General features: G+C 43.6%; 1 protein-coding gene across 2 annotated transcripts in view; it reads right to left on the bottom strand.

Annotated features, from left to right (window-relative positions):
- The window catches only part of NIPAL3 (NIPA-like domain containing 3), a 56,754-nt gene that overhangs the window by 17,852 nt on the left and 12,216 nt on the right, over positions 1-26,686 (bottom strand). For both annotated transcript variants that reach the window (XM_011977864.1, XM_011977865.1), the window contains 4 exons: positions 12,683-12,751; positions 10,704-10,875; positions 7,738-7,797; positions 3,323-3,468 (listed from right to left, as the gene is read on the bottom strand). In XM_011977864.1, the coding sequence (XP_011833254.1) occupies positions 3,323-3,468; positions 7,738-7,797; positions 10,704-10,875; positions 12,683-12,751 (447 nt within the window). The remainder of the gene's footprint in view (positions 1-3,322; positions 3,469-7,737; positions 7,798-10,703; positions 10,876-12,682; positions 12,752-26,686) is intronic.

Below are 26,686 nucleotides of genomic sequence, written 5' to 3'. Positions count from 1 at the left end.
AAACACAGAGTGAATCTCTCTAATCCCTGGCTAGTACTGAGAAGGAATTCCCCGTTGTCCTGAGACTGAAGCTTTGAGGGTGAAGTGCTGCCCTCATGTCCACTCTTTCTTGGAGGGCCAAGATTCATCAGGCTGAGAAGGTTTCTTCCCACTCCACTGCTCCATGGGTATCCCCATTAAAACAATGGGTCAGTCCAAGAGGGAGACACTTGTTCACCAAGCTCTTTGGTCAAGAATAAGGAGTCAGGTGCGGTGGCTCACTCCTGTAATCCTAGCACTTTGGGAGGCTGAGGCGGGCGGGTCACCTGAAGTCAGGAGTTTGAGACCAGCCTGGCCAACATGGTGAAACCTGGTCTCTACTAAAAACAGAAAAAAAAAAATTAGCTGGGCATGGTGGCATCTGCCTGTAATCCCAGCTACCCAGGAGGCTGAGGCAGGAGAATTGCTGAGATTGTGCCACCGCATGCCAGCCTGGGAGACAAAGCGAGGCTCCATCTCAAAGAAAAAAAGAATATGAGTATATACTCCCTGTACCCCCAGCCAAGCTTCCAGTGTGAGGTTTAACAGAATAGAATGAGGAAGGCATGTGGAGTCAGGGAGACCTGGGTTTGACCTTGGATCTGCCTCTAAACTAGTTGTGTGACCTTGGGTAAGTCACTTAACTTCTCTAAACCTTAGTTAACCCTGTGGGAAATAGAGATAAGAATTCTTTTTAAGGAGTCTCTAATCACAGCTTACACTAAATGACGTCTCCTTGTATGCCAGGTAGTGTTCTAAGCATTTTATCTACCTTAATCTCAAGAAATCAGCACAAGAACTCTAGGAAGCAGGTACTACCACGATCCCGTGCATGACACAGAGGAATTTAAACCTGGACAGTCTGGCTCCCAGGCCCATGCACTTTCCTGCTAGACTACACTGTCTGGAGATGGGCGGCCCAGTGCCTGGTGTTTAGAAGTGCTCTATCAGTAGAAACTTACCATTAGACGATGGCAAGTCCGAGTTTGAGAAGCTCCCCCTCCTCGCGTCGACAACTTGTCCTTGCCACCCCTTAAAAGCCCAGATATTTGCTAACACTTTCCCAAGAAGTTGAGCCAGCCCTAGCACCCAGTGTAACGAAAGCAGAAAACTTTGACAACAGCCTAGTCGCATTTGCCTACCCCAAACCCCTTATCAAAGCTGATTTAGTATAAAAAACAACACAGAAACATTAATGGGCATTTTGAAACATTTAAAACATTCCTTCTAATTAGAGACCACTAAAACACAGCTGCTTTCATTTCCCTCTGTTTCTTCTTTGTCTTTGTTCCAGGGAATCCATATTTTATCGAGTTGTCATTATAGTCAATGCACAATTTTGGACTGGGCTGTTTTTAGTTACCATAAACAATCTTCATGTTGTGTGAAGTTGTCATAATTATCTTTAATTGCTGCAGAACACTTCATCAAGTGGATGTGTTGCCAGTCATCAACGTTCCCAACCACTGTGCCTGCATTTGAGGGGCCCCAATTGTTCAGCCATTCTCCATGATGCTTTTTTCTTTTTCTTTTTTTTGAGACACGGTCTCACTGTGTCACTCAGGCTGGAGTGCAGTACTGTGATCATGGCTCACTGCAGCTTTGACCTCCAGGGCTCAAGCTATCCTCCCACCTTAACCTCCTTAGTAGCTGGTACTACAGGCACGTGCCAACACACCTGGCTAATTTTTAATTTTTCCTAATAGAGATGGGGTTTTGCCACATTGTCCACACTGGTCATTGTCCACACTTGAACATTGTCCAAGTTCCTAGGCTCAAGCCTAGGCTCAATCCTCCTGCCTCGGCCTCCCAAAGTGCTGGGATTACAGGTGTGAGCCACCACACGTGGCCCATTCTCCATGATTCTAAAATGAACGCGGGAATAGCACTGGATATTATATCATGAGATGGCTGTGCATATGCGGTGCCTCCCAACAGTCCATGAGTTCTGTGGGCATGTCTCATTTATTTTTTATAACCATAGTGTCGAGCACACAGCAGACGCTCAACAAATATTGACTGAATTTGGTTTGGCCAAATCTCTCCAGCTGGCAGCACTGCCTCCTGGTCATGATGAAGTAAGACAACAGAGTCATTCACTGAGCACCTACCACGTTCTGGGTGACTTAAATGCTACTTCCTGGATCTCCCAATAGCAATTCTAAGTCCAGAGATTCTTGCCATTTTACAGAGAGGGAAACAGAGAAGGAAAGCGACTTGGCTAAGGCCACACAGCACTTAGAGGATTGAAGCCCAAGACTTCCTGAAAAGGCCTGTTCTGGGGTAAAGCTTTGCCCAAGGAGGCGGTCTTTTTCTCTGTCACCAACTACATGCCGGGGCTGGCTGCCAGTTGGGAAATGACACAGCCCCCATTTCAGGGGAAGTGATCCTCTGCCTTGTGGATAAACTGAGGAAAAAGGATGTTCCAGGGCCTCTAGACTCAGAGGAAAACAGTGAACACCTTTGTTGGTAGGCCACGGGGAAGGAAGATGGCACCTGAGGCCAGGTGGGCCCAGCCTTCAAATCCAACTCTGCTTTTATGGACTCTGAGCAGGTCAGCTAACCTCTTAGAGCCCTGGTTTTCTCATGCATAAAATGGGAAGAACATTTACTTTATAGGGTTAAGAGAATCTGGGATGATATATAAAAATGTATTTAGCACAGTGCAGGGCATGGAACAAGAACATACCAATAGCTTTATCAAATACTTTAGATGTTTTCCTTAATCAGTTGATTTATAGACTTAAAATGGGATAGAACTGGGGCAGAGGACTGAGCTCTGGCAGAGGGGTTAGGAGACAAAGTTTCCTGTGTCTCCTGGGCTTCTACCAGCAGTGTGATACTGGGAAAAAAATAAAATAACATTCTTAAATTGTTTACAGTTTTAACTTTTTCTTCCCCTTACCATCAAAGTTTGAAATGGTTACTGTAGACATTTTGGATAATTCAGAAAGATGAAGAGGAAATAAGAACTGAGTCATAACACTATCTCCCAGAGCCAACCACTGATGGAATTTGCTTTCCCATCCAGGCCTTCACAGATATATTACATGACCATATCTATACCCACCTCTAAAAAACAAAACTGGCATCAGACTATATAATGGTTTTGATATTACTCAGGACATAAATACAACAAGCATTTCACCATGAACTGCATACTCTCCAGAAGCACGGTCTTTCATGCTGGTACAATGTGCCACAATTCATGGAACGCCCTATTGCTGGGTATTCATGTTTCTGGTTTCTAGGACTTGATCTCCCTCCTGCCATCTCAGGGGGAAGGACTGGAGGCTTCTCTTACCATGTACAAAAGGAAAGGCCAGCTCACGAGGTGCTTGGTGACATTCTCGCCCGTCATCTTCTCGTGACTGTTGGGTGCAAATGTCACCAGCAGGTAGGTACCCACGACAGCCAAACCGCAGCCAACAAAGGACAAGACATAGCGCCCTGCGGGGAAGAGAGGCTGTCACGGACTCATTGTAACAACAGGCCCGAGATACAGTACACGTTCTCAGCCACGAAAAAACAGGCTTCTCCTGCAACATACCATGACCTGTTATTGTTTGTATTTTTGGTTTTTCTTTACTTTAAAAAATAAATGATCTTCCTTAATTTTGTTTAAAAAAAAAACACTTAATGTAAAAACAAACAAACAAACAAACAAAAAAACTTTAATGAAGTATAACATGCATACAAAAAGTGCTTAAGGAATTTTCCCAAAGTGAACACACTCATGAAACCAGCTCCCAGATGGAGAAAGAGAACATGAGTCAGATCCTGAAATTTCTCATTTGTGAAACTGATCGCTCGACCCCACCCTCAGGGTAACACTATCTTGACCTGTAACAGCACTGATAGCTTTTCCTGGCTTTGTGCTTTATATGAATGGACCCATACAGTGTGATCTCTTTTGTATGTATCCACTCAACATGTTTCTGAGATCCATCTGTGTTGTGGGGCACGGTGGCGGTTCATTCGTTCTCACTGTGTACGGTGATCCACTGTGTAAATACAACACAATTTATCCATTCTACTGCTGGGGGGCATTTGAGGAGTCTCCATCCTGGAGTCATAAAAAATTATGTTGCTGTGAACATTCTCGTACACATCATTTGAGAAACACATGTATGCATTTCTGTTGAGTATAAAATGAGGGGTGGAATTCCTCCATAGGATATGTGGATGTTCAATTTGGTAGTTAGTGTCAAATGTTTTTCCCAAGTGGTTGTCACAATTTACACTCCCACCAGTAGAGCAAGAGAGTTCTAGTTACATTCTTGTCAACACTTACATTTTGTCTTCTTCATTTTAGCCATTATAGTATTGCACTGTGATTTTAATGCACATTTTATAGGTAACATTTTAAAACTAAAATCACTTTATGGGCAAATAAACCAAAAAAACAAATAAAACAAAACATAAAGGCCAACCTTCAGAGTTCAACATGTACCTTTTAAAAATTACCTCATCCTTTCCCAACTGGTTATTTAACCTAATGTCAAGGGAACTATATAATAACTATATAACTACTATCAATATTCTACTCCACAGACCTGTCAGAGACTGTTAGTGGTCCAGGTGGCATGGCTCTTGTCTCTTCCCTGGAGTCTTGTCACACTCCTGTTAAACTCTGTAAGGTTGGTGAAAAGCCTCCAAGGTCCAGCCCAGCCCCAGGCAGCCAAAAAACAGCTGACAGTTCTAAGCCACACTTATGGTGACCACAGGCCTCTGGACTTTTCTGGGATAGAACTAACTTTGCCTATTTCATCCCACTGTCTAGAGAAAACGTGATTCTATGTTAAACGTCTTTTATCTTTATTCTTAGTACTAGGCCTCGTAAATGTAGGAGGTGTTCAAAAAATGGTTGTTCAATGGTTCAATGAATGAATGAGCCACAGTTAAGCTCAACAAAGTAAGTCTGTTATCTAAAGTTTTCTTCGGGCAGGGATGGGTCTTACTCATCTCTACACCTGCAGTGTCCAACACAGGTCTAGCACTGAGTGAATGTTTGCTGAATGTAATGGAACTCCAGGTAAGACAGCCATGTTCAGCTGTGCAGGTTGCTTACTGCACAAGGGCACCTGGCTGAATGGGTGAGATGGGCTGAAATCCAGCCCATGCTCTGCTCATCAAGGCTTGTGCCTACAAAACTACGAATACCCAGAGGGGCCTTCTTTTTCCAAGTCACATAGCGTACTGCTTGCACTAGCATGGCTCTCATCCTAGGACTACCTAGAGTATTCCCAAAGGGATGCAAACTTCTATACTGGTCTTAGAACCAGCGCTAACCCCCCGCCCCATCATTAAGACTACTGAAATTCAGTCTGTCGTTTGGTCTTCTTGGCAGTAGCTCCAAAGTCTCTACTTTTTTCTTTTGGCAAAGTTCTGCTTTTTTTTTTTTTCAGAGTAAAATTCTTTTCTTTTTGGGCCTCTTGGTCCCACCTTGATCTTATTCTATATCAGTGATGCAGAGTGGTCCCCAAACCTGGCTGTATATCCACAACATCTTGGAAATTTTCTCTCCCTGAAGTTCTGTTTTAAAATTTTTCAGACGTACATTAAAGTTCAAAGAGTTATATAATGAGTACCCATAGTCCCAACAGCTAGATTCTAAATCGACCTTTCATACTTGTTTTCTCACATATCTATCCATCTCTGTATCCATGCATTAATCCATCTTATTTTTGATGCATTTCAAAGCAACTTGCAGACATCAGTATACACTTCACCCTGGTGAGCTCTGTAAGAATGCCAATGCCCTGGCCCCAGCCCAGAGCTCAGAATCTCTGAGGACAGAGCTTGGGCCACCATCACCTCACTCCTCAATTCCTCAGTATGGCACATAAGGTCTACACATCAGCCAGTCCTCCACGTCTCCCTGATCTCACTCTCACTTTATTCATTACCCTCTGGCTATACAGCCTTACTGAGACTGGACAAACCAAGCTTGTTCCTGCCTCAGATCCTTGCACCTGTGGCTCCCGGTATGTGGAAAACCCTGCCCACAGACCTGGGGATGGATATCTCCTTAGCATTAACTGGATCTGGGCTTCAAAATCATCTCCTTGTGTAAATTAGTTCAATGATTGTGGAAGACAGTGTGGTGATTCCTCAAAGTCCTAGAGGCAGAAATACCATTTGACCCAGCAATCCCATTACTGGGTATATACCCAAAGGAATATAAATTGTTCTATTATAAAGATACATGTGCACATACGTTCACTGCAGCACATTCACAATAGCAAAGACACAGAATCAACCTAAATGCTTATCAATGACAGATTGGATAAAGAAAATACGGTACATATACACCATGGAGTACTATGCAGCCAAAAAAAAAAGAACAACATCATATCCTTTGCAGGGACATGGATGGAGCTGGAAGCCATTATTCTCAGCAAACTAATGCAGGAATGGAAAACCAAATACTGCGTGTCCTCACTTGTAAGTGGGAGCTGAATGATGAGAACACATGGACACATGGTCGGGGACCAACACACACTGGGGCCTGTTGGAGGGTGGGGGTTTGGGGGAGGGAGACCATTAGGAAGAATAGCTAATGGATGCTGGGCTTAATACCTAGGTGATGGGATGATCTGTGCAGCAAACCACCATGGCACACATTGCCCTACGTAACAAACCTGCACATCCTGCACATGTGCCCCTGAAATTAAAATAAAAACTGGGGGGAAAATCACCTCCTCAGAGAGTCTGACCCTGATCAGTCTAGGAAAGTGTTCCCATCTCCCCAGTCCCCAAAAGCATTCAATTTTCTCTGAAAAACTCACTACAACCTAAAATTATTTCATTTAGTTACTTGTTTATTGTTATCTCTCCCCTCCCCCAACACATACACACACACACACACACACACACACACACACACACACACACACACGACTATAATCTCTGCGAGCAGAAGCCCCATCTATCCTACTGCTGTGTCCCCAGCACCTATAACACAACATGGCACTCAGTAGGTGTTTTGGGGGGAATGCTTCTTCCCAACTCCTTGGGTTTCCATGTGGAGAGACCTCCATTAAAGTGACACTTCTGCCTCTTGCCCTGTTGGTCTACATTTCTCAACTTGGATGGAGCTAATCTACTTAAAAATTAAACACTGGGGCTTTGATCTTTTTTCTTCCTTCTCTGGCCCAAACTATGTGAAGCAATAATTCTTGCTAAGTGTCTCCACTCTGTAAACCCAAGTGTTTCTTGGGGGGACCCACCCAAGGTCTGACTGGGAGCTGGAGGGTCCTGTGGGGAGAGTGCAAGGACATTCCCTTGGCTGCTCACCTAAGCAGCTTCATGCTTTAATCTAGCTCACCTAAAATGCCCTAATCTAGCTTTTATTAGGAGTAAAGCATGACTTCTGATCGCCTGTATTTGACTCCCATTGCTTTAGAACTTGGTCAGGGAGAGAGGGTTTCTTTTTTTGGGCCTCCTAAAATCCCAATAATAGATGCTCAAAATTGATCCAATGGGGTGGATAAAAGTCCATTTTCAAAAGCTTCACCGATGATTCTGATGTGTGGCCAGGCTTGATAACCCCTGATTAAAAACTCCAGCTTTCAGGAGCCTGTTGAGGGCAGAACATAGAACCACAGAGGAGAGCAGCAGGCAGATAACCTCTGAATTAGAGTGAACTGGTTTTACAATTTTAAAAAAAAAGCATTCATATAAAATTAAGGACACAGTTCAAATCCCTGAACTTACTCAGAAAGTCTTTCGGTTTCCACTTTTCCTTGATGAATATGATTCCTATGATGGCACTAGCTGAAAAATGAAGCACAAAGAAAAGGGAATTGAGGCTGCTGTCAGTGAAAGGGCATCCCTTCGCCCAGGCCCTCTGTGTGGCTCCTTTGCATTGGAACTTGGTACTTCCTAACCTGTCACTCACGCTGCCAAGAACTTAGTTCCTGTGTGATTCTATCTAGGAAAGGGAGGCTCAGAGAGGAGCCTTCCTTCCTGAGGATTTCCTACAAGGCCAGAAGCATTGAGTACCTGCTGTGTGACAGGCGATTTACACAAGTTATTTCTGGCATGTTCACCCTTGGGGGTGGGTACTCTCATTATTCCTATTTGACAAATGGGGACACTGAAGCTGAGAGAGGTAAAGGGCCCACTCAAGATCATGAAGGTGGTAGGGGAAGGCAAGACTTGAACCCAGGACTGCAGGAGGCCAGGGCTCTTACTTCTTCCACCGTAACACCCACCTCTGACATTTCCCCGGCTCTTTCCTCTTCCTGGTTCTTCCATGTTCACAGATGTACTCAAATACCCTTGGGACTGCCCAAAAGAATAGGGCTGGCAGTCACTGTGAACAGACCTGGATCACTCACTACCCTAGTTCTACCTCTTCTGGCTGTGTGTCCTTGGATATGTCACTTCACCTGAGTCTCAGTTCTCTAATCTATGAAATACGGTGTTAGATCCAGCTGGCACCAGCTCATAGAATGTTAAATATTTTGTTAAACATTCAGAAAACCATCCGCAGTTTGAAATCAGCCACAGTAGGAGGAATAATGTCTATACCATATAAACTGGCAAGTGCTACAAATCAGGTCTTCCTTTTCTCCTTTCTACCTTTCCATCTCTTTTCTCCATCTCTCCCTCTCCTCTTCTTTTTCTTCTCCTTTGTCTCTCTGAGAGGTGGTTTACCAGCACACCATTGAAAATTACTTTTCTGAATGATAGGGGTAATTCAATGATATATGTAAGTCATTTGGCACACAGTCAATCTCAATAACTAAGCTAGTATTATTACTAAAAGTACCTGGAGCAGTGATGGTTAAGTCATAGATATCCAATAAGTGATAATCATTATTATTTTTAATATTACTCCTCACTGGATGACTTCAGAAGCTCTAGGGCCCCTTAATTCCCAGTGGCTGATATCTGAAGTTTTATCATTATAACTTGGCCTCTTTAAAAAAATAAAAGAATTTGGTTATTTGAACCTTATTAAAATTCAAAGACTAATATTTAAAGCACCAGTCACTTAGACACTTATTTCTCATTGGGAAAAAGGTCTGGGAGCCCTCTGGAGATACCTGCAGTGGGCAGAGCAGAGTGATAAGGCTACAGGTATGATCACATAGAGGGGCTGGGGAGTAACATAACAGAAACACAGAAAATGGTCCGGAAGTAAGACAATAGGGACAGGCTGAGACTCTGGCAAACTACTTGCCTCAGCTAAAGACATTCAAATTACATTAAAAAAATACTGTGTGGGAAAAAACACACGCCATGTCTGAGGACCTCATTGACTTTGTAAGCTGTCAGTTCACCAACCCTGGTTAGAAAAAACAGGGCCTTATGACAGGATCAGGGAAAGTAAATAGGTTTCTGCTCCTTTGCCAACTCCTGGTGATTGGTAGTGACTGTTGGAAACACTGAGAATTCTGAGGCCCCATCTCTGCTCTCTGGGAGGGAGTGCCATGATTGATTAATGATCTCTGCCTTGAGCACAGGAAGGGAGGGGCACATAGTTACCATGCATCTGCCATCCCTTATATAGAAGAGAACCTCTTAACTCAAGGAGGAATAAGACCCAAAATATGACTTTCCCCTTTAAGAGCAGAGGAGAGCATCTGGGCAGAGTAGTGCTTGCCAGTAAAATAGAAAGAAATATTTCAAAGCAAGTTCATTGTCCTGGCTGCTATGCATACAAAAAAGCTATTGTTCACTAATCTACTAACATCTTTTCTTTAAGAAGAAATTCTTTTTTTTCTAATTTTGTTTTGCTTGTGTTCTCATGAACATTAAAGCTCCCTTGTCTTTTAGTTGGTTCAAAAGTTCTGACACACTGGTTCAGTGATTATGGAAATCATAGAAAGCCGGCAGATGAGAAAGTTAATGGCCAGGTGCAGTGGCTTACGATTGTAGTACCAGCACTTTGGGAGGAAAGGCAGGCAGATAGTTTGAGCTCAAGAATTTGAGACCAGCCTGGCCTGGCCCCAAACCCTACAAAAGCTTAATTTGTGTTTGTGCAATCAAAGCTCACTGCAGTCTCAAACTCTAGACTTAAGAGATCCTCCTGTTTCTGTTTCCCAAGTAGCTAGGGCCACAGGTGCACACCACCACGCCCAGCTAATCGTTTTTCTTTCTTTTTTTTTTTTTTGTAGAGATGGGGGTCTCTCCATGTTGCCCCAGCTGGTCTCAAACTCTTGGCCTCAAGTGATCCTCACACTTCAGCCTCCCAAGTAGCTGGGATTACAGGTACAAGCCACTGCACCCAGTGACAAACTTAATGTATCTTGACGGTGAAAAGATACAGGGGTTAAGGTTTATCTTCCTTCTTCTTTTAGAAATAAAAAGCAATCCTAATAAACTTTCTGAATCTTAAACAGATCCTGGAGCCACATAGCCCAGTTCATATCCCAGCCCTGTTACTCACTAGTGTCATTTGGGGAAAGTAATTTCATTACCCTGTGCCTTAGTTTCCTCATCTGTTAAATGGGGATAACAACACCACCTTCCTCAACAGGTGGCTGGAAGATTAGCAGAATTAATATCTGTAAGCACTTACAGGGCCTGGTGTGTCTGAAGTCCTTTGTATTAGGTTATTACTATCCAAGCTAAAGCTGGTTTGTTCAATGGACACCTTTGATCCTGGCAGTGGCACTCTGGTCACACAGCTGGAAGCACCCCAGGGGAGGGTGGGGCAGCCCTGGTCTTACCTATCACAGAGACTGCGCTGAGGGGCACGATGAGTGACAGCGGTGCGAAAGCGTAGGAGGCGAACACACCCAGCTCACCCAGAAGCATCAGGAACAGGCCCAGCCACCATGTCTTGGTCTTGAAATAGGCCCGGGGATCCTTGGAGCCTGCCAGGCGGATGTGGCAGTACTTCTAGAAACCCAAGAAATAATGTAATTTGCTCATATGTTTGGGGGAAAAAATGCTATGATGTAGTTACCCTAAATCTACTCCCGACTTGAAAATAAATTGGGAAGACTTGTCAGGTTCTTGTGGAGTCCTGACTCACAGAAGAGTAAGACAGTAGGGATCTAAATACTAGATGGTTATTCTAGGACAGTAGTACTCCAACAGGCTGGGAATCCTTATAAGCCCCTGGGAAGCTCTGACAAAATACCCACCTGGGCCTCATCCTGAGTCAGTCCCAGAGAGGTGTGGGTGAGCCTGAGAACAGGCATTTCTAATGCACGTCACAGGCAATGTACAGTCTCAGGGTGGGAGCCATAGTCTAAGGATCCCATGTGGCCTGGTCCTTGGGTCGACCTCCTCCCTTTCTCCGCAGTTTCCAGGATTCCTCATGTTTGGATGCCCGAGTGTACGGCACACTCCTTCCTGTCTACATGGCAGCAGCTCTCACTGGGCAGTTGTGTGGGTGTCAGTGGACCTTGCTCTCCCTGGGGTGGTTACGTGGCTCAAGTATGGTCAATATTCTTTTTTGGAGAAATGTGAACCTGTGACATGGAAACTGAGGTGGTAACTAACAGGCTAGAAAGTCACATTGACTTAAAGGACCAAGTCTGCCATTTGGGGAGGATCATGATGTGGGCTGCCCAGAGGCAGATAAATAACCAGAGATGCTGCCCTGGAGAAATAAGAATGAATCATTCAAGTAGTTAAGAGACCACATGGTCTCAGCGACACATAGAAACATACACACCCCAGAGCTGAGATGCATAGGGTACAGGTGTGTGCCCATGCGTGTGCCCACAGAGATCACAGTCTCCTGCCTGCTCCAGGGCCAGGGAGAGCAGTTCACTGCAGGCAGAAGCTGGGCAGTGCTGGTGGAGTGAAGCCAGCCAGTGTGCTGTGGGATTCATCCTGTTAGCAGGTATCAAGTCTTATTTGGGTTTCCCAGAAGCAGTCCCTGAGACAAGAACGTGGGAGCAGGTAGTCTGTATGAGATTCCAGGGAGCTCAAGTAAGGGAGGGGGAAAGTGAGGCAGGGAACAGAGATGAAAGGTGGTTCATGAGCGAATTAGTCCCGTGGGCAACTGAGGCTCAGTCCCACAGGGGACCCTCTGAAAAACCCTGTGAATGTCACCTTAGAATCATCCTAGCAGAGGATAAGAGCCTGGGCCTTGTATTCCCTGCCTCCCACCCCTCCTGGCAGAAGGCAGCCTCCAGGGGCATTAACTGTCCCACTCCCCCAGTGCAAACCCCAGTTGTGCCTGCATGCCAGTAGCACCAGCTCCCTGGTGCCCCCATGAGAAGCTCATTAGCTATCAACTTGCTCCACACCACAGCTGCTTGTGAACTCAGACAGGCCAAGGGGACCTGGAGGTCAGTAGGGGGGTCCCCAGCAGCTGTACAGGGCATCCCAGAGGCTTGTAAGTAATGAACAATGCTGTAATTTGAGTTGAGTTTGACAAAACTATGGTAATTCCAGCAGCTATGTGGCAAGGCAAAGAGAGGATGATACCAGAGCCAGGGAAGCTAGCAGGAGGTCACTGCAAAGCCCAAGGAGAGATGGTGAGGACCTGGCTAGGAGAGTGAGGGCAGGATGGAGTGGGGCCACCAAATCAAGAGAAATCCTGGAACGGCCCACAAGGTATTGTCCCAGGTGCAGCCCAGGGATAGAGTAGGCAAGGCCCTGCAGAAAGGAGGCAGCTGGACCTGGATAAGACACCCTGACTTATCTGCTGTGTCTCTGCCCCCAGACAGTGCTGGTGACTGAAACTTACCTGGAGGTTAAGTGCAATGCTGACCACAAGGTGCCCAAAGATCGCCAAGAGGGCGCCGATCAGGTTTTCCTGTAAGGAAAGTTCACAGGAGTAGACATGATTTGGGCACAAGCCAGGGGGCCCCAGGACACTTTTGACACTCAACCATTTGCTGCCCCAAAACAAAACCAGAAAAACAGTATCAGTGACAAAGCCACATTCCAGACCCACAACTGGAATTTTACTACTCCAGGTTAATCTGGCTGCTTTGCTAGTTTATAAAACGCTGTCCCGAATTGGATACTTTGGTGGCCCAATCACACTGACCTGACAAGGTCGAAACCTGCTGTGCTATTCCCTTTAAAGTATTAACTTGCCGGCCGGGCACGGTGGCTCACATCTGTAATCCCAGCACTTTGGGAGGCCAAGGCAGGTGGATCACGAGGTCAGGAGATCGAGACCATCCTGGCTAACACGGTGAAATCCCGTCTCTACTAAAAATACAAAAAATTAGCCGGGCGTGGTGGCGGGTGCCTGTAGTCCCAGCTACTCGGGGGGCTGAGGCAAGAGAATGGCATGAACCCACGAGAGCTTGCAGTGAGCCGAGATGCGCCACTGCACTCCAGCCTGGGTGACAGAGCTAGACTCCGTCTCAAAAAAAAAAAAAAAAAAGTATTAACTTGCCATCATCTTGTGCAGAAAAGCAACATTCCAAAATCAGAATTTACAAGAGAAATACAGGCCAGAGAACACTTTTTGCTATCTTGTCAACAGAGTCTTCAATTTCCCAGAGGGATTTCAATGAAACTCTTTTAACTGGCTCACTTGCTTAGGGCATTTTCAATTATTCAATTTATAAAAAGTAAATTTACATCACCTATGAGTTAGGTTCAGACTTCCTGGCATGGAATTTTTTACTTTATAAAATGAGTACCAAACACATATTCATTGTAGAGTAATTAGGAAATACATATAGATAATAATAAATTAGACAAGGTAGCATGAGAAAAAAATGAAAAATAAAAATAACAATAACACCAAAACCATAATAGAAAAGTCACCTTTAATTCTATAACCCAGAGATAATGACTATAAACATTTTGGTTCTTATTCCTGCAAACATTTTCCTGTCCATAAATTTACATATCAATGGAAATGTTAATGTACTTTATAAAAATAAGATTACCATCTGTTTTATAATCTGTTTTTTTTATTTAGCATATTATGAACACATTTCCCTGTCAGGCATACCTAATTTGTCATTTTTATTAAATGTCAAATAACTCATTATTTTTGGATGTGTCATGTTTTATATCATAGCTTTGCTATTACTGGATATTTAGGTTGTTTCCTTTATTATTAATTTTTCATTTAATTTTACTGTAGACTCAGGGGGTACATATGCAGGTGTGTTACATGGGTATATTGTGTAATGCTGAGGTTTGGGTTTCTAGTGAACCCATCACCCAAATAAGTGAACACAGTACCCAATCGGTAATTTTTCAACTCTCGCCCTCACCCCAACCCTTCCCCGTTTTGGAGTCCCCCGTGTCTATTATGTTTCCTTTTTAAAAAACAATGCTGTGATTGAAGAGCCTAGTGCACACATTTTTGTGCATTTGTCTGGATTAGTCCCTTGGGACAAATTCTTATAAGTGGAATTGCTGGGCCAAAGTGTACTAGCATTTAAACCACACTATAGTGAGTCCCCAGTACACCCTTCAGCCTTATTCCACCACTGGACACCAAAGAATGCTCTATGCTGGCCATTGCTGCATCCTCCTTCCCAGCATGTTCTCTTCCCAACCCCAGCTGGCTCCCCTCCCTGGTGAAATCCTGCCCATTCTTCAAGGCATGAGACAGGCCCTAGGGAATCGGCAGTTAACAAGACAAACAGTCCTCCCTGTCATATGTTCAGTCCATCTGGAAAGACAGATAACTAGCAAGCTGCCCCGCAGTGGCCAGAGCTGGCCAAGGCTTCCTCCTCAGGACAGAGTCAGCAGTAATAGTGAAGTCAATCCTCCCTCGAAGCTTCCCTCTCCTAGATTGCGGGGCTTAGAGAGCTGAGGGCAGGTCTTCCCTGAGAAGGGGCAGTTGGCCAGGGACAGGCAAGGGCAGGAGGACTGAGAGGGAGGCCCACCAATTGAAATCACCATGGACAGTTGTCCTGAACTTCTCTCCCAACAAGGCTCAGGGCTGCCACAGAAGGGAAAAACGTGAAGCTAGGGGACTCCAGTCTAGTCCCAGCTCTGCCACCATGACCTCACCACATCTGAGATGTGTCTCCCACGTGGAAAAGGTCAGAGCTGGGAACTGATTCTGACTCACCTGATGAGCAGCAAGATGGAATAAAGCCACCTGCAGGCAGAACACGTCCTTCCTGTAGGATCACAGGATCTCAGAGCTAAAAGGCTTGCTGGAGACCTGCCCAGCCAGGGTTTCCCCAGCCGAGTTCCCAGAGATGCTAATGGGGTTCCAAGGCAAGAAAAGCACCATGTAGTTAAAGGCAATGCATCCTCTACCCACTGCTGGGAGGCCCCCAGAGCATGTTAGAGGCTCTCAGAGGAGTTTCTCCTTGTCTCAGGTTCTCAAACTCATTTGGCTCTAGAACTCTTAACTTGGAACCCAGCCATGGGTGTCTGGAGTAAGTATCTATGACTCTCACTTGACTAACATTTTAATCCTTTCCTTTTCTTCTGATAAAGGGCACCCTGATTTTGCTGGGGAGGACTTTTCTCCACCCCCTCCCCATTGGACACAGTCTTATTGGAACTGTCATTCCCAGTGCTCCATCTTCCCTAGACACCATGGCCCAAGTGTGACCCAAGCCAGGCAGGCCAGAATCTCTTTCTCTGGGATCCAGATCTTGGACTGAGAAACACAAAGGCTGAAGAAAGGCTGGCTCCCTTCAGCCCAAGGTGAGGCCCGAACAAATCATTAGTTGCTGCTCCTCAGGATCCTGGAGCCATCCTCGCACTGGACCTTCCTGAAGCCAGGAACAGTCCGGTCTCTTGCTTAAGAACTTGTTTCTGTTACTTGCAACTAAAAAGCTCAACAGAATCAACACTTTGGGCAAAAGCAGTTTGGGACATATTTATTATTAGTCCAACTTCTCATAAACATGAGTGAGGTTTTTTCTTCCCCTTTCTTAGAGGCATGGCTTTGGTGGACAAAAAAGGCAATCTGCTTTTCTTTTGTAAAAAGAAATATGTTACTCAAATTTAGTTTTTTGAAATAAAACCTTACCACAGAACTAATAATTATAAATCTAACAAATTATATTTACAAATATAATGACTCAGTTTCAATATTTTAATGCTCCTTGCACAGACAAAAATTAGCTTATAACTTTCCATTTAAAAAGTCAATTATAGAACATCTGCTTCTGGTAAGATAGAGTAGATGCACTTTTCCCTATTCTTCCTGCTATGTACAACTAAAACCCTGGTCATCACATATAAGACAAACATAAGGCCAGGCATGGTGGCTCACGCCTGTAATCCCAGCACTTTGGGAGGCCGAGGCGGGTGGATCACCTGAGGTCAGGAGTTCCAGACCAGTCTGGCGAACTTGGTGAAACTCCATCTCTACTAAAAAAAAATCTGGGTGTGGTGGTGGGTGCCTATAATCCCAGCTACTCAGGAGGCTGAGGCAGGAGAATCACTTGAACCCAGGAGGTGGAGGTTATAGTGAGCCAAGATCGTGCCACTGCACTCCAGCCTGGGTGACAACAGCGAAACTCTGTCGCAAAAAAAAAAAAAAAAAAAGACAATTCTGAAGGCAGAGAGAAGAAGGCAGACAAGCTAGAAAAGAATGGCATATGGTGAGCTTCTTGGGTATTCTGTATTCTTTTTGCCTCATACATCCCAAACTTATAGATGAAGCAGCCAGCACTCTGGAAATACCAACAGGGGTGGAGCAGGGAAAACAAAAGCCGCAAGAAAAGCCTCCTCTCACTACCAAAGGACAAGCTGATGGGAAGCTTGGCAAGAAAAACACTTTGAGACAATAACCTCCAAACTCCAAACACCACAAGGAACAAGGTACCTGTACGTCTGAATGTTTGAGCCAGCTACCCCCTAAGTTTATATGTTGAAGTCCTAACCCCTAAGGGGATGGTATTAGGAGGTGGTGTCTTTGGGAAGTGACTAGGTCATGCAGAGGAGCCCTCATGAATGGGATTAGTGTTCTTAAAAAAGAGGCCCAAGAGAGGCTGCTCGCCCCTTCCATCATGCGAGGACACAGGGAGGAGGTGCCGTCGATGAGATGGCAGGCCCTCACCAGACACCCTATCTGCTGGTGCCTTGATCGTGGACTTCCCAGCTTTCAGAACTGTGAGAAATACATTTCTGTTGTTATAAGCTACCCAGTTTATGGCATTTTGTTACAGCAGCCCAAATGAACTAAGTCAGCCCCCCAACTCCCCTGCTGGGACTATCAGGAAAGGCTAAGTAGGGAGCCAGTGGCGAGGTGTCCTCCTCCCCATGGTGTCAATGGAGAGCACACAGAGAGCCTAGACTTCTACCTTTGATGCAGAAAAGTTTTAAATTTTGATGAAGTCTAACCTATCTATTGTTTTCTTTTGTTGTTTATGCTTTTGGTGTCATATTTTGTGACAATAATAGCATCATGGGTGGGGGAGAGAGATGGAGCTATATAGGTGCGACATTTCACGTACTACTAAAATTAAGTTGGTGTTAATCTGAACTAGATCGTTATAAGTTAAGGTGTTAATTGTCATCCTCAGCACAATCACTAAGATGATAACTCAAAATACATAGTAAAAGAAATGACAAGGGAATTAAAATGGTACACTACAAAATATATCTATTTAACACAAAAGAAGGCAGCAATGAAGGAACTGAACTAAAAGAGACAAAAACTGTTGCCTGATTTAAATGAACACCTTTATTTCCTTCTAAGAATTTTACAGTTTTAGCTCTTACATTTAGCTCTCCAATCCATTTTGAGTTAATTTTTATGCATGGTGTGAGGTGGGAATCCAATTTCATTCACTCTTTCACATGTGGCTATCCAGTTATCCCTGCACTATTTGTTGAAAAGACTATTCTTTCTCCATTGAATAGTCTTAGCATCTTTGTTGAAATCAATTGATCATAGATGTATGGGTTAATTTCTGGACTCTGAATTCTATCCCATTGATTTATTTGTCTGTCTTTATGCCAGTACTATATTGTTTTGACTACTGTAGTTTTGTAGTAAGTTTTGAAATCAGAAGTGTGAGTTCTTCAACTTTATTCTTCTTCCTCCAAGATTGTTTTGGCTATTTTGGGTCCCCTGGATTTCCATATGGATTTTAGGATCAGCTTGTCTCAAGGTAGTTCCTACAATTTCCCTTGGATTTTTTTCATTGACTTGTTGGTTATTTAGGAGGATGTTGTTAAATTTATACATATTTGTGAATTTCCCACTTTGTTTTTGTGAATTTCCTTTTGTGATTGATTTTTAATTTCATTCCATTGTGATCAGAAAACATACTTCGTATAATTTCAATCTTTTAAATGTAATGAGACTTGTTTTCTGTCCTAATATGTGCACTATCCCAGAAAATGTTCATGTGCACTTAAGAAGAATTTGTATTTTGCTTTTGTTGAGTGGAATATTCTATGGATTTCTGTCAGTTCTAGTTGCTTAACAGTGTTGTTCAAGTCTTCTATTTCCTTGCTGATCTCCTAATTATTCTATCCATTAGTAAAAGTGGTATATTCGCTATTCAAGTCTTTGGCTATTATTGTCTCTTTCTTCCTTTGATTCTGTCAGTTTTTGCTTCATGTATTTTGGGGCTCTGTAGGTGCATATATTTTACAATCGTTACATCTTCTTGATGAATTTACCCCTTCATCATAATATAATGTCCTTCTTTGTACCTTGTAACAATTTTATCTTCAATCTATTTTGTTTAATATTAGTACAGCCACTCCAGCTCTCCTTTGGTTACTGTTTACATAGAATATCTTCTTCTTTTTTACTTTCAATCTATTTGTGTCTTTGAATTTAAAGACAATCTTTTGTAGCACATACTTGAATGTTTTAAAATATATATTCTGCCAATCTCTGCCTTTTACTTGGAGAGTTTAACCCACTTACATTTAATAATAATTAGTGATAAGAAAGGACTTCTATCATTTCGCCATTTGTTTTCTATAGTCTCTTTTTGTTCCTCAATTCCTCCATTACTGCCCTGTTTTGTGGTAGATATGTTTTCTAGTGTACCACTTTAATTCCCTTGTCATTTATTTTGCTATATATTTAAGTTATTTTCTTAATGGTTGTGCTGAGGATTATAATTAACACCTTAATTTGTAACAATCTAGTTCAGATTAATAGCAACTTAATTTTAGTGTTATACAAACCTTTGCTCCTATATTGTTCCATCTCTCTCCCCCACCCATTATGCTATTATTGTCACAGATTTCTTAATTCCTTTTAAAACTTAATCATCTGATATGGGTAGACGGAATTCTGCCTTCCTTTCATTTAGAAATGATATCTAATTGGAGTCTCCATGTCTCTCTTTTCTTTCCCAATCAATAGAAGGAACTCAGTTTATGTTTCCTGAATACATGACTTAATCTAAGCACAAATCAATTGCAATAATTGAGAGAGTGCTGAGAAAAAGGTGGAATGTCAAAGGAGGAATTTACTCTGGGCACAAGACCTGAACTACTTGGCTTAATATTATGTAGCAAAGGCAGTATGGAAGGACCATAGCTAAAATTTAGGCTCTCAGACTTTCAGCCTGAGTTTTTTTTACATGCTTGGCCTGCTCTTCCAACCTTCACATGGCACCCGGCCCAAGGCAGAGCATACCCAACCCCCTCAACCAACATTTGTGGCTGAAGAGGACTGCAGAAGGCAACCTACAACGTACAGTATTTTGTGGAAACTAAGAGGACATCATAATCCTAAGGAATTGCTCCAGCACAATAAGTTGTGGAGTGTGGTTATTCAGAGGTTAGGCTCTAGAGTCAGGCAGACCTCACCTTGAACCCAGCCTCTGTCCTTCATGACACTGTGAGTTGGACATATCTTTGGGCATTTGTTTCCTCAACTGTAAAATGGAGTTATTAAGGATACTTATTCCTCAGGGCAGTTGCAAGAATGAAACAAGATAAACCCATGGAAGTAACAAAGCATGATTCCTAGCACAAGTCAGAGGGTTTATGGATACAGATTTCTTTACTATGGGGCTTCTCAGAGCCTTCGATAAATACCTTCAATAAATATCAGCTATCATAGTTAGATTCAAACATCATTAAACAATAGGGCATCGTGAGAACCTCCTACGTGTTAGGCACATGCCAGTGGGAGGTGATCAGGTTTACTAGAGAGAGCTCAGCCTTTGGAAACTGACAGACTAGTCTTGTTGTAAAGATTAGAAATCATGACAACAATGATAATGATAAACTAACATTTATCAAGCACTTACTATGTGCCAAGTATTACTCTACGTACTTCAAACATACTACCTCATTTAATCTTCGTAACAACCTTTTAAAGCAGGTACTATTATCATCTAATTTTCCTCGGTGAGGAAGCTGAGGCACAGCGGATAAGAGATAGCCAGTAAGTGGCTGAAGAAGGATGGGAACCCAGGTAGTCTGACACCAGAGCCCATGCTCATAATTATTATGTCAAACTATGTAATATATAAAGCTCTATAACAGGCCTGGAACAGGGTAGGTATTGAATAAATAGTAACTGTTATTGGGAGCTGGTGAATTGGTTCTTGACCCAGTGACTCCCAGGCTAGTACAGAATACAGACACTTAAAATATTACAATCTGGCTGGGTGTGGTGGCTCATACCTGTAATCCCAGCACTTTGGGAGGTTGAGGTGGGCAGATCACTTGAGGTTGGGAGTTTGAGACCAGCTTGACCAACATGGAGAAACCCCGTCTCTACTAAAAATACAAAATTAGCCGGGCGTGGTGGTGTATGCCTGTAATCCCAGCTACTCGGGAGGTTGAGGCAGGGGAATCACTTGAACCTGGGAGGCAGAGGTTGCAGTGAGCCGAGATTGTGCCATTGCACTCCAGCCTAGGCAACAAGAGTGGAACTCCATCTCAAAAAAAAAATTACAATCTATTAGAGATGGGCACAGGAAGTACAGAGAAGGGAAGAATGGCACTACAGTCATTTGTTCCTTCAGTGCCTAGTTTGTGCCATGCCCTGTCCTTGTCATCACGTAACATACATTGAACTGACTATGTAATCACATTGTGGTTAGTGCTACACAGGAGAGGCACAGGGTACGCTACATGACAGGGACCTGACCTAGTGTGTGTATTGGGGGGTGGTCAAGAAAGGCATTCCTGAAGAATGATTTCTGAAGGGAGGCCTGAAGACCTGGAGTGGTAGGGGTGGGGTGGAGAAAGCCATTCCACAACGCATAGGAAGCTCCTGAGGTGGGAACAAGCAAGTACTTTTGAGGGAGAGAAAGACGGCTGGTGTAAGGGGAAAAGACTCAGGGAAAAATAGGATTGGGGAACTGATTAAAGGGAACCCCCTTTAATCCAGTTTTAAAAGGGGTCCAGGGAAGATGGAAAGAAACCAGAGAAGCCCTATTCCAAGACATTGGACCTGGACCTGGGCTTAGAGAGGACAGGGAGGCTCTGAGTGACGTTATTAGGACTATGTTTCTAAAAGAGAAATCATTTCACTTGAACCCTTAGAGGTCATAAAATTAAAAAATGAATAAAATAGAAATCAGGGTTGCAAGGACTAGAAGGCCATCTTCTTTGGACTGGGGCCAGAGATTTTCTTCCACGAGGTGATGCTGACAGTTTTAAGGGACTTGATCACCTATCTTCATGTCCCTCCATGTTCTTTGCTAGCTTTTCGTTATGTTCCGCTTTCTCATTTCACCCTTCACAGCAGCTTTTTCCCATTTGATCAAAGAGAGGCTTGTCCTTCGTTTACCTTAGAATCTGACTCTGGTACATTGCCAAGTTGTAAAACCACCAGGAAATCAAGGGGAATTCTGAAATTTTGTTTCCCACGTTTCTTTGGTGATAATCAAGATGCTGTAACACCCATTCCAAGAATGACTTTTCTTCCTTCTGTCATCCATATTCCTGTTAAGGCATGACACTGGAATAGGACAGTTTGGCCCTTGTTGGAATATTCTTAAGCCAGAGTCTGGTTTGGCCGATGTTTGGACAATAAGGACTAGCTTTGTTAATTAGGTTATATTCCAGATCTGTTACATAGATTGAATGAGCTAAATTTGCTGCTCTAAGCTTTGACAAAAATATATTCAAAGTTTGTTATAAAATAAAATCATTTATACTTGAAATATATGTACAAATACTTATACACTATACTACATAATAAATGTAAAAATATATGTGCATTAAAGTATAGCATAAGCAAAGGTATAGTAAAAATAATGTTTCAATTTCCCTGACCCGTTCTAGATATATCAGGTTAACACAAGGTGTCTTTAGGTGAAAAAAGTTACAGGCATAATTGATAAGCCCTTTTGGTAAACTTCACAGAAATTGTGAAAGCAAAACAAATCTTGTTGTAAATTAGGTGCATCCAGTACTTTGCTTTGAACAAAAATGAAGGTGGCTCTAATCATATTGTTAGCTGATGAAAATAGTTTATCATAACGTGATTTTTAGCATGTAACTTGGAAAGACTTTAAAGAATTTAGTGATACTGGAGCCTAGCGTGGTGGCTCATGCCTGTAATCCTAGCACTTTGGGAGGCCAAGGCGGGTGGATCACTTGAGGTCAGGAGTTCAGGACCAGCCTGGCCAACATGGTGAAACCCCATCTCTAGCAAAAATACAAAAATTAGCCAGGTGTGATGGCTGGCACCTGTAATCCTAGCTACTTGGGAGGCTGAGGCAGGAGAATCACTTGAACCTGGGAGGCGGAGGTTGCAATGGGCCAAGATCGCGCCACTGCACTCCAGCCTGGGCAACAAGAGTGAGACTCTGTCTCAAAAAAAAGAAAAAAAAAAAGAATTTAGTGATACTGCTATACCAACACTCCTTCCATTCCAGGTACTTATACTAATGTGAATAAAGTTCTTAGCACTTTAGCTATGGGAACCAAAACTTGCAATAGAATGGATGCTAAACTCTACCTCATTCTAGCAATCAGTAATATTTATCTTGAATACAGAAATTAATTTTTAAAGAAAGCCTCATTCTTCTCATTCAGATATTCATTTCTAATACACTGTTTTTTTTGCTTAATAATCATTGTAAAACTTTATACTGCATTAACAGCTTTCAGTCAATCATACCAATAAAAAACTCTTCTGATCAACACTTATGAACCTTATATCCAAGGAAATTTTAATAAATGAAATTTCACTACCTATTCTACATCTTTCTTATAGAGAAGTATGAAAAATTTTTCACTGGGAGGCCATCAGACTGAGACAGCTGTAGGACCTTGGGTTCCTATGTAAGCAAACTGAATTTCAATGTAACCAGTAAAATGAAACTTAAGCATAACCAATCAAAGCATCAACTAACCTCTAACTAGGGACTTTCCTCCAATCAGACCCAAATAAGGCAAGCACCTATCTGTAGCCAATCAAGCCATTGCTTTGCTTCTGCACTCAACCTATAAAAGCCTGCTGCTCAGGCCACTAAAGCAGAGTTCTCTGAACCTCTTCTGGTTCTGAGTGCCTGCCTGATTCATGAATCATTCTTAGCTCAAATAACTCTGTTAAATTTCATTTGTCCAAAGTTTTCCTTTTAATGGAAGTATGGGAGGAGTCCACAAAACTTTCAAGTATTAAAATACACAATTTTGGAATAAAATTCTGAGGGAAATAGAATGGAAATACAAATTCAAGGAGAAAAGGGAATGATGTAAAATTTTCAACACTTAAAGAACAGCTTATATATTTTTCAGAAGGCTGATAGTGGGTACTGAATGGTCTTTATACCAAGGGCTTCAGTTAAGAGTATCTAACAGTTTTAAAAAATACCAATGTTTACATTTGGCAGAAATGGTTCAATCCATTCTCCTGCCTCAGAGTCCTGAGTAGCTGGGACTACAGGCATGTGCCACCACGCTCAGCTAATTTTTTTTGCATTTTTAGTAGAGATGGGGTTTCTCCATGTTGGCCAGGCTGGTCTCGAACTCCTGACCTCAGGTGATCTGCCTGCCTCGGCCTCCCAAAGTGCCGGGATTACAGGCATGAGCCACCAAGCCCGGCCAATACTCAACCATTTTTGATGCATAAAGATGGTAGTTTCATATTAGTTTCAAAAGCTACCTATAACTGGTAGCTATTTTATTTTTACCGCAAGGGACCAAGATGAGATGGCCTTGGATGAATGGTTGACTAAATCCACAAGGATTTAGTCTGTGAAGGTGTTAGTCTGAGGATGTGTTAATAACTCACTACTGGTGGAAGTGCAGAGCTGCAAAAGGGCCGAGGGAGGCCACTGTGGCCACAGAGACAAGTCAGGGAGTGCGGCAAGGAAGGGTGGGACCCAGAAGTGAAAACTATAAACCTCACAAGGGTGAACCCATCTAGGCAGCAAAAACATTGGAGGCTAAAGGTTATGTAGGGGCCAAGGGAAGACTTCCCCATTGCCCTCGGAAGGTTCGCTGAAAATCAACTGATGAAAGGCAGATTAATGGGAGAAAAGGCGTATACATTGATTTGATCATCATTTTATGTGACATGGGAGCCTTCAGAGTGAAGATCCAAAGACAGAAGAGAAGCTGTCATTTTTAGTATGGACGGCTGTGTAGAAATATGACTGGACAAAGGGGCCTGATACAATGCTGATAGACTGAGTGGGGAACCCAGCCAGGTCTGTCTGTTGAGATTCTTCTCGGCCTCTCTGGGCAGCATTCCCTCCTTATATGAGGCAGGATCCTCTCTGGAACGGGGGTCTTCTGACCTATGATCAGACAAAGTAGGTCTGATAATTTCCTTATGGCCAATTTTTACAAAGAAAAGTGGAAGAAAATTAGAGTAATATTTTAGGTTGTATAGCTGGCTTTGCGGAAGGGAAGTTCTGGTGTCTGTCTCTCTCTCTCTGTCTCTCTCTCTCTGTCTCTCTCTCTTTCTTTTTAAGACAGGGTCTCACTCTGTCACCCAGGATGGAATGAGGCTGGAATGCAGTGATGTGATCTCAGCTCACTGCAACCTCCATCTCCAGGGATCAAGCCATACTCCTACCTCAGCCTCCTGAGTAGCTGGGACTACAGGTGCACGCCATTACACCCAGCTAATTTTTGTATTTTTAGTAGAGATGGCGTTTCACCATGTTGCCCAGGCTGGTCTCGAACTCCTGGGCTCAAAGGCCGCCTCAGCCTTCCAAAGTTCTGGGATTACAAGCATGAGTCACCTCAGTGCCTGCAGGGATTCTGGTTTCTATGACCTGCCTTGGGGAAGAGGGACTGTAGTTTCTACGGCTAGCCTGGTGGAGAAGAAGGGCCAGAGAAAGGAGAGCAAGAGAAGGTCAGAGAGGAACTTTTGCTTCTGAGGCTTTCTTTTTCGGGTATGGTTTTCTGATCCCCAACAGTTAGTATGATAATAAAGGCTGGTATTGATGGAGCACATGGTATGCTAAGCCCTTTCTGTGCACCCTCCTCTTAGGGCCACAAACAACGCTATGAGACGGGTGTTACTATGAATCCTATTTTTAGCATCTAAGCCTGATTTCCAGCCTCTTGATGATAATTACTCCTCCAGACTGTCTCCATTGTGTTCTATGAAGTGTCCTTCAAAGGTGGCACAGTCAATTAGGAAAAAAACCATAATCTTATCAGTGCTGCATTTCCACTAAGGACACAGGTGGCTGAGGTTTCTTTTAAAAGCCATTTCCAATAACATGTGAATGTCCACATGTAATAACCAGTTAGAGACAGACATGATTAGCAATAGCCTCATATAACTCCACCTAAGCGTTTCAAAGGGTTTCATCAACATTAATTACGCCCCCAAACCCTTGTGAAGTGATGACGGGTCCAATTTTATGAGCATTCAAGGACAGGCCAAGAAGTTGCCACCAGCCCTGGGTTACATGGCTTGTACACACACCTACGAGACGCCGTGCAGTGCCTGACATAGGGCAATGGAGAGCAAAAATGACTCCCGCCAGCAAGCCCTTCCTCCAACACTCAGGTTGGAAACCACAAATGTGGGTGCCCAGTTCTGCTGCAGGGAGGGAATGGGTAGTGCCTGGCCAGCTCCCACCTCTGGACCCCACTGGCAGCCTTCTCAACCTATTCTGCTCCTCTTTTTGCTGAGGAACCACGCTGTATGTCTTCATTGGGGTTATTTTAGAGGTGGAGCGTTCACAAGTACACGTGCACGGTTAACCCAGAACAGGGATATTCCACCTTGGAATCAGTGACTTTGTCCCTTAAGCAAAGACACGGCGCAAAGTAGAACATACGGTTCCCAGCTGAGAGGCAGGGGTGAGAACTGTCTTGGGCGGCCCCAGGCTTGGGCACTGCCAGATCAGGTTGATTCTTCTGAGGCAACACCCAATCAGGTTCCCAACTGTTTATCAAGTTGACAAGGCAGAGTAGAATAGACAGTGTCGACTGAGGTGGAAGAGAGGGAAGAAGGCAGGTAAATATCTCAGGAGCTGCTCCCGGTGGAGATCTGTTACCCAAGAAAGCCCAAGACTCGGCCAAAGTCACGGAATAAGTGACTGTCAGGGTCTCCCCACACCGCTCTGGTCCCAGTATTTTAGGGGTGAGGAAGTATGAGGCCTCCCAACTACCAGGAGCCTTATATTTAGGGTAACTATATGCCTTCCAAATAGGGAGACTCCTTGGATCACCTGAGGTCAGGAGTTCAAGACCAGCCTGGTCAACATGGTGAAACCTCGTCTCTACCAACAATATAAAAATTAGCTGGGCGTAGTGGCACACGCCTGTAATCCCAGCTACTCAGGAGGCTGAGGCATGAGAATCACTTGATCCCGGAAGGTGGAGGTTGCAGTGAGCCAAGATCACGCCACTGCACTCCAGCCTAGGCAACAGACTGAAACTGCATCTCAAAAAA

This window comes from Mandrillus leucophaeus, unplaced genomic scaffold (genome assembly GCF_000951045.1).
Source record: "Mandrillus leucophaeus isolate KB7577 unplaced genomic scaffold, Mleu.le_1.0 Scaffold185, whole genome shotgun sequence".
NCBI lineage: Eukaryota > Metazoa > Chordata > Mammalia > Primates > Cercopithecidae > Mandrillus > Mandrillus leucophaeus.
Note: the sequence above shows the minus strand (reverse complement) of the source record. Positions and strands in the feature narration are given on the sequence as shown.